The sequence below is a fragment of the Aphis gossypii genome, chromosome 1 (genome assembly GCF_020184175.1).
Source record: "Aphis gossypii isolate Hap1 chromosome 1, ASM2018417v2, whole genome shotgun sequence".
NCBI classification, from domain to species: Eukaryota; Metazoa; Arthropoda; class Insecta; order Hemiptera; family Aphididae; genus Aphis; species Aphis gossypii.
The window spans coordinates 46,800,907-46,815,930 of record NC_065530.1 but is presented as its reverse complement, the minus strand read 5'-3'; the positions used below and the strand labels follow the sequence as shown (position 1 = coordinate 46,815,930).

The window sequence follows — 15,024 nt, the reverse complement described above, 5'->3', positions numbered from 1 at the left end:
ATCGCGAATGAAATTAAGAAAAGAAGGTTGTCTCGGGCATGACATGCATGTAGAGTAGGTTCTATAGTCAGAACAATAATTGAAGAGAACTCGGTTGATAAGAGACCCCTTGAGAGATATCATGGAAAGTAGTGGCAGAAGATAAAGATGGGCGAAGAGAAATTTTTTTGGCGGTATGGTTTCAATGACCGAAAACTGAAAAAAAAATCATAAAACTTTATAGGAAGTTTCTATTTGTTATTTCACGGGTGAGCAGTGGCGTACGCAAGGGTAGGGTTCCAGGGTTCTGACCCCCCCTGAAATTTTTTTATTTTACAAAAAAATCTTATTTACCACCATTTCAATATTCAATACACAGAGTCGATAATTGTTGGTTATTTTTAATAGGTATAAATTAAATTATGAATTGTAATTTGTTACAACTAATTATGCAAAAATTGTTAAGCAAATTATTTAAATTATTTACTCATATAAAACCCTAACCGAATTAAAATCCTGCGTACGCTACTGCGGGTGAGTGTTATTAAACTTTATTGTTTCTATATACATATTACAGTTATTACTTATTTGTCGTAAAGCCGACCGGCTAATCGTTGATTTTCAATAAAAAAAAATAAACCTTCTGTGCAGGCACAGGTCATAGAAGTGAAACTTCCGTGAAATCAGTCATAATGATATCTGCAAACTATTTATGTACAATCTACAGTTACTGTCGTTAAAAAATTTAAATAATAATGTTAATTTTCAATTACCCTTCGATTACTTTATGCAATATACCCGTTTGTTTTTGTCATGAATCAGTAATTTTGATTGAAACAACAATATATTTTACATTATACTAACACTACCTACTAAGTTCAATATTTTTTTATGAATACGTAAATATATCATATTTATATTACCATTATATATTAACATTGTTTTCAAATATGTGTTTATCAATTACTATAATTTTGAAAAAAAAAAAGCGAGGTCAAGTGAGTACTGCTCTGCTTAACGTTAGGTGCCGTGTGGTCCGTGTGAATCACTATTATATTATTATAGGAGTGTCTAATTTGAATTCAAATATCCAATGATAGGTATCGTTTTATACGAAAAACGATTCTGAACGGAGATGATTTGTCAGCCTAGGATATAATTTTCAGAGGTTGAAAAAGTAAGGTGGTTTATGTTTTAATGTTCTGAATACACCAAAATGTAAGTTCTTTTATAATTATTGTAAGCAAAACTTATGGAATATCTTGTATTCAATTGTCAATTATTAGCTACAAAAAAAAACAGATAATAGTTAATAGTTAACAGTTAATACACAAGAATTTTTATGAATTATACCTACAAAATAATTTACAAGTATTCATGATTTTGACTAATTATTGTCAATATTTGAACTTCAAATGTTAATAAAAAAAAAAAAAAAAATGTGTAAATACTATTATATATATATATATTGCTTATGGAATATAATATTTATTAAAGTGTGTTAAGAATTTGTAGTTGAATACATTTGCCATGAAATTATAAAATGAAATATGTAACTTGTGTAGTAACTTATGCGTGGTGAAGCGACTCCCTATATTTCAAATTGAATAAAAGACATGTGAGTAATGCAATCAAAATGTTCTTATCTCACTAGCAAAATAATATGCACTTAATATGATTTAAATTCAATATTAACAAACTTAATTTAAATAATAATTTTTTAACATATATTAGTAGGTGTCCAGTTAAATGTAGAAAAAAAGAACACACAATAATTTAATTCCTAAATAAGAATATAATTAAATAAATAAATATACATATACATTTGGTAACAACTTTAGATTTGATATAAAGAAATTATTAAAACAGATGTTCTTAATAGCCAAAATATGTAAATGTTTAATACATTCAAATTTAACCAATTTAATGTGTACAAAAAAATATAGCGAAAATAATATACATTGTTTTGGAGTTTTTACCAATCTCAGTTAGGCACATTAAATTTCTAATTACTATGTACAGATAAATAACAAGTATTTTGATTAGCAAACAAATTGCATAAAAAAATGTAATTTAACATAATATGTGCTTGGATAAATGTATAAATGGTTGTATGGTTTAATTATAAAATAAATAACAATATAATGAAATAGAAGAATGTCTACTTAAAATTTGTTTCAATGATTTTTTAGCAGCATTAACAGTTTTAAGTAGACCATTCTCAACAATATTGGAATGACCTAGTATTAAATTAACATAAAAATAACTGTTAAGGTACACAATGATGAATAAAATGAATTAATAATTGACTTAAATAATGATGATATGTAAAGACTGCAATGATTTATTCAATACTTTGTATGCTCTGTAAAATATTTTTCCATGTTTGTAACCCCTGTAAAATAAAATTGTATTTATTATTTTACTTTATGTTAGATAAACTATACAAATCTACATAATTTAATGTGCACATCTAGTAACATTAGAAATATTCCATTTAATAAAATATCCAAACATTATAGTTATTAATTGTGATAAAACATTAAAATAAATATTTTTGGATCATATCTATATCACATATATTTACAAAAAAGTTTGATTTTATAAATAAAGTTATTTTATACAGTTTGTTCAGTTATATTTTGTATATCACATCTAAACTAACCACAGAAAAATTCAAAAATAACAGCTTAATTATGTTCAAACACATCTATAATTGTATTAAATATTAACAAACCATAATAATCAATACATGGTTCATAACAGAAACACATTGTCATATTTTTAGTTTATATAGAACCATTAGAACCTAATTTTAATAAATAGAAAGATTTGATGATAACTATAATAAATAATAAATATTATAACTAGATACCTAGTGGTAGTATTGTATTGTATATGAATTATAAATTAACTTAAATAACATACATACCTTTTGAGCATACTTAGTTTGGAACGCTACATAATCTTGAAGAATTTTCATAAGATCTGAGTCTTTTTGTCTCTCAAATGCTTTATAATTTTCTAACGATTTATCAACAAATTCACTAAAATAAAAATTAATATTAATTATGTTAGGTTTAATGTATTTTAAGTATTTTTATAATAAACAATTGAGTAAATATTAAATGCACAATCTGTTAATGAATATTAAGAAGATATCATGCATGTAGTGAAAACTCAATGGGTACTTAAACAAAAACTACTCTTTACATATTATTATAATAGATGATTAAATATAACTAAACAGAACATAGATTTGATTTGTGAATAATGTGAATGCATTATATTCTCTCAAAATAACACATAAAATAAATTACTAATTTTAAATTCAAGTCAAAAAAGAAAGATACAAACTAAACAAGCACTCTAATTTTTGGTTTTAAATTGTGTAATCAAATGGAATAGATCAAATCAAAATTACTAAAACAATAAATAAATCTAAATAACATGTGATAATTATTTACTATTACATGAATTATATGTATAATATTTATATTTAGTAGATAACAAAATAGTTAAAAATTTATTTAATCTAATATCAAAAAATCACTGTTTAAGAAAACATTATGTTTCTAAAAGGTAAAAAATGTTGTTAAATAATAATAAAGTATATTAAAAACAAAAATTATGTTTATAGTACATAGGCATGAATCACAGAAATGTTAAGGGTGCTTAATATCTTAACCTAACACCAAATTTTAATGCTAGCACCCCGAATGGTGTGATTATAACAGGATCGGTTTCCTTAAAAATTTTGGTGCTTAAGTCCCCCTAATATTTTTTCTAATTTGCGGCTATGTTATAGTAGTTACTTACGAATAATTTGCTCTAGCTTCTATTTTCTTATTTTCATAAGCTTCAATAGCTGCTGTATCGCGTTCAGCTGCAGCTGCAGTATAACCAAAGAGTCTGGACATTATCCCACTAGTTTCTATAACAACAATTATAAATTATATATATATAACATAATGTACATTAATTTATAATCAAATATCTAATATCAAAAATTTAATAATATATTATTATACAATCAACACTATTTAGGTATATAATAGCATTAACTATAAATGGTAGTATTTATAACCAATAATCATCATTGGTTTTATTTGATACAGTTTGGAAGAATTTAAAATAAACTGATCATGTGATTATATGAACATTTAATTTTATATTTTTATCAACCATGTATATTTTATAAGCAACAGATAAACCATTTACAAAAGTTTCAAATGAAAACACGACTATAAATACACAAACAGAATAATATGTATTTTTTAAGATTTTAATAATTTAGAAAATATTTTATCATAACATATACTAATTAAAAAAAAAAATTTGAATTACCTTTATTACTTGACATATTATTTAACTGGTTTAAGTTGTAATTCAGTGAATCGTGATTTTTAACAAAGGTGTGCAAAGAGTTTGTAAAAGCCAAGTACCTAAAAAAAAAATATATACATATTATATTAAAAATGTGGCAATAACAATATACAGTATTTATATTATAACATTGAATAAGAAATTATTACATAAAAAACAGAAGTATTTACTTAAAACTTGAGTTATTTTAAATAAAACAATTATAATGCATACTATTTATATAACATATTTTTTTTAAAGTAATAAAAAAGATAAATAGTTTAAAAACATCATAGTTTATTAAAGAATGAATATTACTTACTCTTTTAACTGGTCCATTATAACCTCTTCATCTTCCAACGCTGGACTAATAGCTGAAGCAATTGAGTCCATATAATGACCTGTCCTCTGAATAATAAGTGTATGTATTAGTGTTGATAACAAAAATATTTGTATTTTTTTTTTCATATATTATAGACTGATAAGAAGATATTTATCCTTTATTAAAGAAAAACATTTATTTAAAAAAATTTTAATAAGCAAAAGAATAAAAAAAAATTAGTGGTTAGGGGGAGATTATTATAAATAAGAAATTAAACATTTTTATTGTTTATCAAATTAATTGATTCATTTTATACTAACTTTTAATTCAAAATAAATATAATCACAAATGTGTAAAAAAAAAAAAGTCAATTTATCTATAATGAATTGCAAATGTATAATACATTTTATGTTATTTACATATATTAATAATTTGAATCTTGTTGTTCATATGCATTTCTATCTGGTATTAATAATAAGTTTCTATTTAAATATTTATTATAAAAGAAATTTCAAAACTTCACAAAGCAAATTAAAATGTCAACGCTTAATGCTTAAAACTGAAACATCCAATTACAAGATACATAGAAATAATGGAACCAGTAACTATTTTTCCTTTTTATTAATGATACTACCAAGATATTTGCCTCTTTCTTGTTTTTGAATTTGTATGTTTAATATATTTTATTACTTATGTACTTAAATATCTTATTATTATTTATTGCTATACTGTTATTTTATTTTATGGCAGGTAATTTGAAATAATTTTTCTCAAAGATAATTATTATCTGTCTTAAGAAAGGATACCTAATTATTTATATAAATATTATAATAAATGTTTACATAATATTAAATTCAATTAATTTTAATTCATTGGTTTTAAGATGAAATATTAATGTATATGTTATACAGTAATACCTGAACTGCATCACCAATATCATTGTCTACAGCACTGAGTTCGCTGAAAATTCTACCATAATGTAAATGAATCATATCTACGTTGTAGAGTCGCTCTGCTTGTTTTGCTCGGTATGTTAATATCTTATTTATAGAACCCTAAAAACAAAATATTAATTAAACAAAATTAATTATTGAAAATTTGAAACTCATATTTACTATTTAGTATGAAGTATACCTGTAATTTATTGCTGTATGTTTTAATTGCTTCAAATCGATTATCTGAATTTCTACCCCTTAATGATGCATTCATTGTTTTAATTGTAAGCTCGGTATCTTTTAAGATGTCTAAAATTATAATCATATTAATAGTTATTTTAGAAAAGATAGAGGTTTTTTTTTTTATTTGTTTTTATTCTTAATCATTTTATGTAATAAATATTATCAATGGTTTCAATTATCTATTTCATATTGTTTATAATGAATATTTTGGACTTACTGTTATGTGGTTTTGATAAATCCACCCAATTATCATATTCGCCTAAAAATTTAAGAAAACACTCGTCATAGCCTATTTCAGGATGGCTGGCTATTCTCTTGAGAAAACTCTCTAGTCCTGCACGCCTTCTATCAACAAAATCTGGATCCATAGTATCAGACACAGCTTCACTGTTCCACATGAAAGATTGTTTCTTTTCTGGTAGTGGTGGTATAACCACCCAAGGATATTTATCTCCCAAGTGGTTGTGAAGTGTCACAAAGTCAGTATATCGTCGAGTTGCCAATGACAACTTTTGCATTCCTTTTGCTTCAGCCCATGTTTCACTGTCAATTCTTCATGCACAAGGTAAGGAGTTATTTGATTTGTGATAAGTAGTAATAAGTATAAATGTATACTTAAAAATAATGGTTTAAGAATAATTTTGTCATGTACATTACTTTGTTTCAATGATGTATACAGTATAATATTCCTTGAGGCTCAAAGCTGAATTCATACGCTTATCGGCTTCCGTGATACTAATATTTGCATGATCAATCAACGTCTAAATACAAAATAAATATGTATATAATATATATAAATAGATAGATATATATTAACTCATAAAAAATTTTTTAATTCAAATAAAAGCAACTATTAAAGTGCATACAGATACATACTTGCGAGTCTGTGGAGTTATCCATGGGTGATGGGGATCGTTAAATCGTTTTTTTTTTTTCAAAGAAGGTGATCGGTTAGTTTTTATTTTCAAGCAGATTTTGGGCGTTAAAAAAGTAATACTAATATGAAAAATATAAGTAGGAAGTACTATAAAATTGTATATTGGATAGCTAATAGTAAAATTATCTAATCGATCTGTTTATCTGATAAGGAAATTACTGTAGATAACTGGGAATATTCATGGCTCGAAAATTAGTGTGTCAAGGCCGTTCAAATATGTAGAAAGCTGTTGGCTATTTGAGTCTTGAGACGATTAGACGAATATTAAACTAGAATAATGGTCGAATACTAAAATGAAACGTATTACATTGTTTTATTATTTGTGTTATAGACCTTTGATAATGAGTACGCGCGTGCGGACACGAATACAGTCGAACGTCGTACGCGTAATCATTTGTTTGACATTTGACAGTATTATTTATCCAAGTCCATTAATAATAGTAAGCCAGATATTTTTAGTCAATTACGATTCGAAATTGTACAAAGCATTGAATACGAACTTAAGCTGGTCATACCTATGGTCGACATTAATTTATATTAACGTCGTCGTACCCATGAAATATTTTACGGGACATGTGGTCAATTGTTATTAGTAAATAGTAATCATTATGTTATTATGCTTTTTGCATACCATTATAATTATTTCTATTATTTCTAATACCCGAGTATCATGCTTACATATTAATGGACAATTTTTTTCACGTAATGTAGCCTGTAGGTATCATAATTCACTGTAATCTGCTTGATTACTCTTCTATACCAAATTACCAAATGATGAAATGAATAGGTATCGAGTCCGATATTATGGATAGGTACCCCGAAAAAATAATCCCATATTTTTATTTAGATAAATTTAAAAAAAAAGATGGGCAAGTGGTGGACAATCAGTTTAATTATTACAAAAGTGTATATTTCTATTTTCATACTTCGCATTGTATATTATTGACTATATACCTACTCATTGATATCAAATTTTAAATTTGTATGTTATTGCGCGTATTGTAAAATTATTAAGTCTCCACAAATAATATTAAATTTGAATTCAATGATAAATTATAGTATTTATACGATAAAAACGATTCAAAACAGTGACGGTTTGTATGTAATAGATCAGAAATACCTATAAAAAATAGGTAATATAATATGTACAGACGTAGGTATTATATAATGGATAAGAAATGTACCGATAACTTTATCGTCAATGTTATCGTCAATGTTATAATAATATTTTAAAAGTGGTAACTGGAAATTTATAAAATTTGTCACGTTTTATTTCTGTTAATTTCTATGTATTCGTATTATAGTGGGTGTGTTTTTGTAAAGACGTATTCGTTTTTTTAAGTTTCTGTCAGAAAATATAATGAAATATGGAAAATGGATATTATTTATATTTTTGAAAGTTGGCATTTGATGGTCATATTATGTATGCTGTACACAAACAAAATTCTATAAAAAAAACCATCAAAAATTTAAAAATCAAATAACTCACAGTTTTCCAAAAGTACCCGATACCTATTCTAAAAGACTTAAAAATGTTAAAGATATTGTGACTCAATTAAATAAAATATAAAGAAACTGTTAGAAATATGTTTTAATTAAAATTATTTAATTATATAAGAACGAAGAGAAACAATATGACTATACACATACCTATTAAACCTATGCTAAAACCTACCTTTAACTTATGTACTTATTTATTTTAAAATATGGTGGTATTATAAATTAATACAATGCATAGGTACTGTTTTTATTTAAATTTAAAATTCGAGTAGGTATTCTTTAATAGCGTTGTGAAAAACATGAAAAATTATGAAAAACCAGAAATTTTACGCAAAACCAAATTTTGTTTTTTTTATAGTAATACATTAACACTAAAGCGAATAACCATAGCAATAGATATTTTAAATCTGTACGTTTTTATGACCATTTTCCGGAAAAAAACAAATGAAAATTATGGTTTAAATTAAAAAGTAAAAGTTTCTCAGTAGGTACTTTTCAAGATAAACGGGAATTTTCACCTCAAACCACAGTATTAAGTAAAATCGATTCTGTTTTTGTTAGTGTGATTCAAAAACGAATAACCATGGTACCTACTTAAATCATAAATGAAAATTTCACCAAATGTTTATTGTTTGTACTAGTATTTTCTATAGATTATAAGTTATAATATATTGATAATGTTTTTATTACTTTCAAGCTATTTATGGACATTTAAATTTTAAATTATTTTTTATGAATTATGTCAATAACATTTTTTTACCGGAGTGCCACCAATTGGCGTCTTCACTCTTCACCTCTCCTGTTTTGTTTATTTTTGTATTAACTTTTATCTCATTTGCTTATAATTGTATTAATGAATTACCTACTGTGAATACAGATTGCAAATAAACCTTTTTGTAAAAAAATCCATTTTTTTCAGTTGGTCAAAAAACTTGGATATGTAAAACAAGTTTCTTATAATTCGTTCATTTACGAATAAATAAATTGAAAATGGTATTCGTTACGATGTTTTTTATAAGCGATAAAGTAAGAATTTTCAAATAATTTTATAGTAAAAATGTTATGATTTTTCAATTTGTATGGATATAAAGATTGAAAATGTAATAGATACTTGCAAGGTTTCTTAAAAATAATTCAATATTTTAATTATAAAATAGTCAATAAAAATCTATTCTGTCCTGTGACCAAATTAATTTTAAAAATATATAAACATAGTTATTTATATACTTAGATATTTTAAAGCTAAGTTTGAAGAGTCAAACTTGTATTAAATTTTCAAGCATTATAGTTATGAAAAAATGTATAACTACAATACATAATAATTTTGAAATCCGAAATTTTGAATATTTATTCAATATATTATTATATAATATTCTCTAATGATATCAACATTTAGGTATCAATGGTCAATACTCAATTATCACTTACCGGTATCATATCAACAAGTAATCATATCACCAGAGATCTTACTGATCCTAGTAAATACTGAATTTTGATCCCAAGACCTAAATATCACTTATTAATTTGTTTGATTCATGACTTCATAAAAGTATAAAACTATCAGTAATTACTTTCTGCCGACATTAATGACAGTTATTGTTATTATTTATTTGTGTTTATTTTTTCATGCTTATAACAGTTGTCAGTTTGAAAAAAGTAAAGAACAAGAATAGAAGAAAAATCCTTTAAGCTCTGATTTTCATGGTTTCATGTTCAGCCTCATAGGACATTAGTAAACCACTTGATAATATTGAATTTCCTACTTCAAAATCACGGTTCATTGTTTTTTGAGGGTATTTTTATTTCTTCATTGTAAGTCCGTGTGAAGTTATGGATGTATTACGTCCAAAGATATTGAACATTGATGGTCGAATGTATCGCTTGAATACTGATGATTGTTGTCCAAACGAGTATGTTGAACCTGAAATAGACAAAGCTGAGAAACAAATGCATAACAACAAAATATCTGAACGCCTACCATCTTATGTCGAAAGGGATGGTAAGATTTTTTAAACTGACTAAGGCATTAAATATTTAATCATTTTATTAGTATTTTTCATTAAAGAATACAAATATTGGTGTTCTGATTTTGATTTTAAATCTGAATTATCGATATGAACAAAAGGTTTTGATAGATCAGCTATCCCTCATAATGTGTGTCTTTAAAAATGTGTTGTTATTTTTATAGATATTGAAGAAGAAGAATCTGATGATTTAAATATTTACATGGAAGGTGATCGATGTGTTCTGAAACTAGAAGCTCCAAAGTAAGATATTGCTTAACAAGTTCCTTTTAATTTATAGCAGATAATAATAAATATATTACATTTTATTCAGCTGAGTTATGTATCAATACATTTTAGGTATATAATATTATGATGTACATGCACTAGTTTCATATTTGAATAATATTCATAAGACCGTTTTTATAATTTCCAGTTAGTGTCTGATAGTGCTCACCAGCAAAATTTCTTATGTGTTAACCGATAGAATTTCACCGGTTAGTCTTAACTGAGACTTAACCGGACATTGTAAGAGCGGAATCTATACTTCAATCTAACAACAGTTGTGTAAAACCAAAACCATTAAACAAATTATTAAATTTTCATGATCCATAATATTTCTATAGAATAGAACTTACATACTAAATTTGAATAAAATATTAACTAATACATTTTGAACTAGGAATTATGAATTATGAAGTATTATGTATATTAACAATATATTTATTTTATTTTAGTATATTTTATGGTTTGATCATTGGTAGAAATCGAGAAAATCTCAAAAACCTTGAATATCAAACAAGAACTAGAATTAAAATTCCTGGTATGAGAGAAAATAATGTAATAAGTAAGTTGGTTTTTTTTAAAAAAAAAATTTATAATATAAACTATTAAGTAATTTGTATGAATTGTTTAGGTTATTAAAAGTCAGGTATTTTAAATAGAGTAAAAATTAAAATAAAATTGGAATTTTAATTTTATACTCTCAATTTTTTTTTATTCTTGGTAATTGATAATAATTATATCAATATATTGACTTTTTATAGGTCTCTGAATTGTATAACTTAATATACTAGTATATAACGCTAAATATTAATTTAAATATTTTTTTAAATCTTCATGTTTTTTCAATTTTTAGCTATAAAAGGAGAACAAAGAGCAAATGTTATTGCTGCTAAATCAAAAATTGATGCAATTATAAAGAGAGGTCGATTCAAACAGAGTATGACTCACTTTGTGTCCTTTCCAATGGTCAACCCTATGGTGGTTGATAACTATTTAGCTTTCAAGGTATTTAAATTAATAATAATACATTAAAATATTTGTAAGTTAAGAAGTTTTATTGTTGAAATAAATATTTAATGTGAAATGTATTTTAAATAATTTTGAATATTATAGAAAATGGTTCTTGATGAATGTGGCCAGTGCCGTGGTATCACTGAACTTTTATTTCAAGATGAATTTAAACTTCATTTGACAATTACCTGTTTTGTGCTATGTAATGCAGCAGAAATAAAAAGAGCTATCAAATTAATGGAACAGTGTGAAAATACTATAATAAAGTACAGAATTAAAATAATATGTTTAACATATATCTATAATACATGTATAATAATTTATTAACCTTGACATTTGTCCTTAGACCTATGAATTTGAAATCCTTAGATGTATTAGTTACTGGGTTAGATTATATGAATGATGATCCATCGGAAGTGAATGTTTTGTATGCCAAAGTGGAAAATCCTGAAATTCAAATGTTGGCGGATAAAATACAAACATTCTTCCAAGATTGTGGTAAATATAATAAATAATCTTTTCTTAGTTTTGTCAGAAACACATTTTTACTGTTTATAAATTTCCGTTTATTTTTTAGATTTGGCATTGCAACCTAGAAATAATCATGTAAAGCTACATATAACGTTGATGAATTCTGGTTTCTACAATTATCAAAGTAGTGTTAATGGGGATTCTGGCAATAAATCTCATCTTACATTTGATGCTAGAAAAATAATTGAAGTAAGATTGACAAAATAAATATAAAAAAATTTCTATAAACAATTCACTTAAATAGGATTAGTTATTTTCTTTAATTTAGTAGTAATATCTATTAATAACTCAACAAACTATGAAAGCACATTACAATTTTAAATTTTAATATTGTTTATATCATATTTTTTACAGAAATTTAATGATTATACATTTGGAACTGTGCAGCTGTCAGAAATTCATCTGTCACAACGTCATACGTTTGAGTCTAATGGATACTATAAATCATCATTTGTACTAAAACTTTAACCAAATTTATCTTATATCAACTGAGATTTGATGTAAATACTTTAATTATTTATTTAGATATACAGAATAAAATGTTAAAAATATTTTTTGAAACTAAAGACTAAATAAATATTTTGTAAACAAAATCATATAATTTATAAAAATCATTAGAAAATAGGAATGGTTTTTATTGAACATATAAGTTACAGTTATATACTGTGATTGAATTGAAAGGTGAGGAGGAGTTGAATAAAATATGATCGTTTTATATTTTGAGGTTAACTTTTTTTTAAATTTTGGACGTCCTGTATTAATTATAAATCACTTGTGATAATTGTGGTTGCATTGTAGTTTTACCTATTAATTAAATTAAAATTATTATTCTAATGTTTATAAATATTAGAATTTTTATCACTCTTGTTGTTTAGTAAACTTAAATTTCAGATTAGTCAATTTTGTGTTATATATGGTAGGAACTAAGGTACTTTTTTTTCTCTATCATATTATACTTGTTGAAAGTTCTATTAATTGTAAAATCTAAATTATAGGATTTTATAAATTTATCAAATTCTTAAGCGAAGTGCAACTGCAGGTCTGATGTACAATAATTTTATAACTATACAAAATTGAGTTTTAAGTGCATTTGTTTTATTATTGTATCATTGATTATATTATACATTAATGTATAGTATTGTATGTGAAATAACCACAAAATGTATGATGAAAAATGCGAGTTTTAATGTTATTAGATTCTTAGGAGTTAGGATACTCTTCTTTGATTATATTAAGTAGTTATTATATATTCTTATAGGCAAAATTGAGAAAAATAGTTACATAATCCATATTCTATTTAAAATATAAAATGCAAAATAGAGTAAATATATTTAATTTTTTTTTGAAAATGTATTTGAAATACAAAATGTAAAATAGTTAATTTTAAAATATAAAAAATACAATTTATTTGTTATTTTTATAAAAAAAAAAAAATATACTAAGAAATAATAGTTTTTACTTTTTTAGTAATATAGATACTAGATAGTTAGGTAAATGGTATATCATAATAATTTGAATAAGAAACATTCTAGACAATATAAAATACAAAAGTTATGTTTTTAAGATGTGAGGGTAACTATTGTCAATATATTATAGACTTCATGAAATTTATTTATAAATGATAAATAAATTATTAACATAGGTAGTACTTATTGAAATTAAAAATAGTAAAAAAATTGTAGTTGACAAGTTGTAACTGAAATCAATATAATATAAAAGTGAACCACTACTTAATTTTATCAATTATTATAATAAATTATTTATTATGATTCATAACATATTTTTTGGAGGAACTTATACAGAATGTTATTGTATGAATTTAGTTTGCTCAACAGAAAGTAATATAAACATAATTAACTATATTTATTGGTAAAAATTAAAATATTTCAGTATAGTTTGTATTTATTGCATTATATTTTTTAAAAGGGTAAATAAATATGTACCTATCTAAAATGAAAAATGCACAAAATACAATTTTAAAATATACTTATACAAAATATAAAATACTTTTAAAATTAATATTCCTTAGCCAAATCGTGCTTAAAAGTAGGTACCTATAATGGTTTTTTTAACATCATTTTTTATGATTGCTTTAAAGTCCAGAAATTAATACAAATTATTCTATCGAAGAAAAATGTTACTTCTTATAATGTTAAAATTAAGTAATTTTTACAAATTTAAGCTGGAACGATTAAATAGGTATCTAACTAATTAGTTTGATAAATGATAATACCTATATCAATTTGGTAGGTAGTAATTTTGTAGTTAATACATACAGTTAAATAATATAATGAATTGCATTTTTAAAATGTTTATTTAGTATTAATAGAATAACTGAAATACATATTACTGTTAATATTTTGGCATAATACCCAATAAAATATATTTTAATGAACAAGGTGTATTAGATTGAAGTTAATGAATTTATTATGTGATCAAGGGATGATCAATCGTTGGCTCGAGGAGTTACTACTGAAAGTATTTGGTTTTTTTGCCAAAAATATGTAAAAATTAAGTTTTATTATATTTTTTTTTTTACAAGAATTGCACTGAAATCCAAACTTTTATGAACATAACAGATGTTCATTAAAATAGGATACTGTGCCAAAAACATGAGTTTATCTGTAAAATATTGGCATTTGACCAGAGGGTAATACTAAATTATGCACTTTGTTGTTTCAATGACATGCGATTACGATAAGATTATTTAAGTATTAAAAAAAATTTTTATATATATATACATTACTCCACAGCATTCGATGTTGTAGTGACTAGCGATTGGTTCATACTGTTTATTATAGGTCCAAAGTATTTGATAATTTTGGGCTACTTACTAGGAAGTAGGAAGTAGGTATGTGTTAGCATTATAATTTGTAGATACATAGTTGTTACGCTAATTAATACCTACTAGTC

General features: G+C 24.3%; 2 protein-coding genes across 2 annotated transcripts; one reads left to right on the top strand and one right to left on the bottom strand.

Annotated features, from left to right (window-relative positions):
• Positions 1 to 1,754: 1,754 nt before the first annotated feature.
• Positions 1,755 to 7,163, bottom strand: LOC114129061 (sorting nexin-4-like). Its single transcript, XM_050197400.1, has 10 exons — positions 6,721 to 7,163; positions 6,502 to 6,605; positions 6,062 to 6,396; positions 5,801 to 5,910; positions 5,584 to 5,721; positions 4,667 to 4,752; positions 4,327 to 4,424; positions 3,799 to 3,913; positions 2,912 to 3,026; positions 1,755 to 2,374 (listed from the first exon to the last, which is right to left on the bottom strand). Exons 1-10 carry the CDS (start codon positions 6,742 to 6,744, stop codon positions 2,324 to 2,326), a joined length of 1,176 nt encoding a protein of 391 aa, XP_050053357.1. The 5' UTR covers positions 6,745 to 7,163; the 3' UTR covers positions 1,755 to 2,323.
• Positions 7,164 to 9,812: 2,649 nt separating this feature from the next.
• On the top strand, positions 9,813 to 12,826 carry LOC114129055 (activating signal cointegrator 1 complex subunit 1). The gene is made up of 9 exons (XM_050197568.1): positions 9,813 to 9,830; positions 9,921 to 10,280; positions 10,470 to 10,548; positions 11,022 to 11,131; positions 11,423 to 11,574; positions 11,683 to 11,846; positions 11,927 to 12,078; positions 12,158 to 12,300; positions 12,466 to 12,826. The coding sequence occupies exons 2-9, from the start codon at positions 10,112 to 10,114 to the stop codon at positions 12,577 to 12,579; spliced, it is 1,083 nt and encodes a 360-aa protein (XP_050053525.1). The 5' UTR covers positions 9,813 to 9,830; positions 9,921 to 10,111; the 3' UTR covers positions 12,580 to 12,826.
• The last annotated feature ends 2,198 nt before the right edge of the window (positions 12,827 to 15,024 follow it).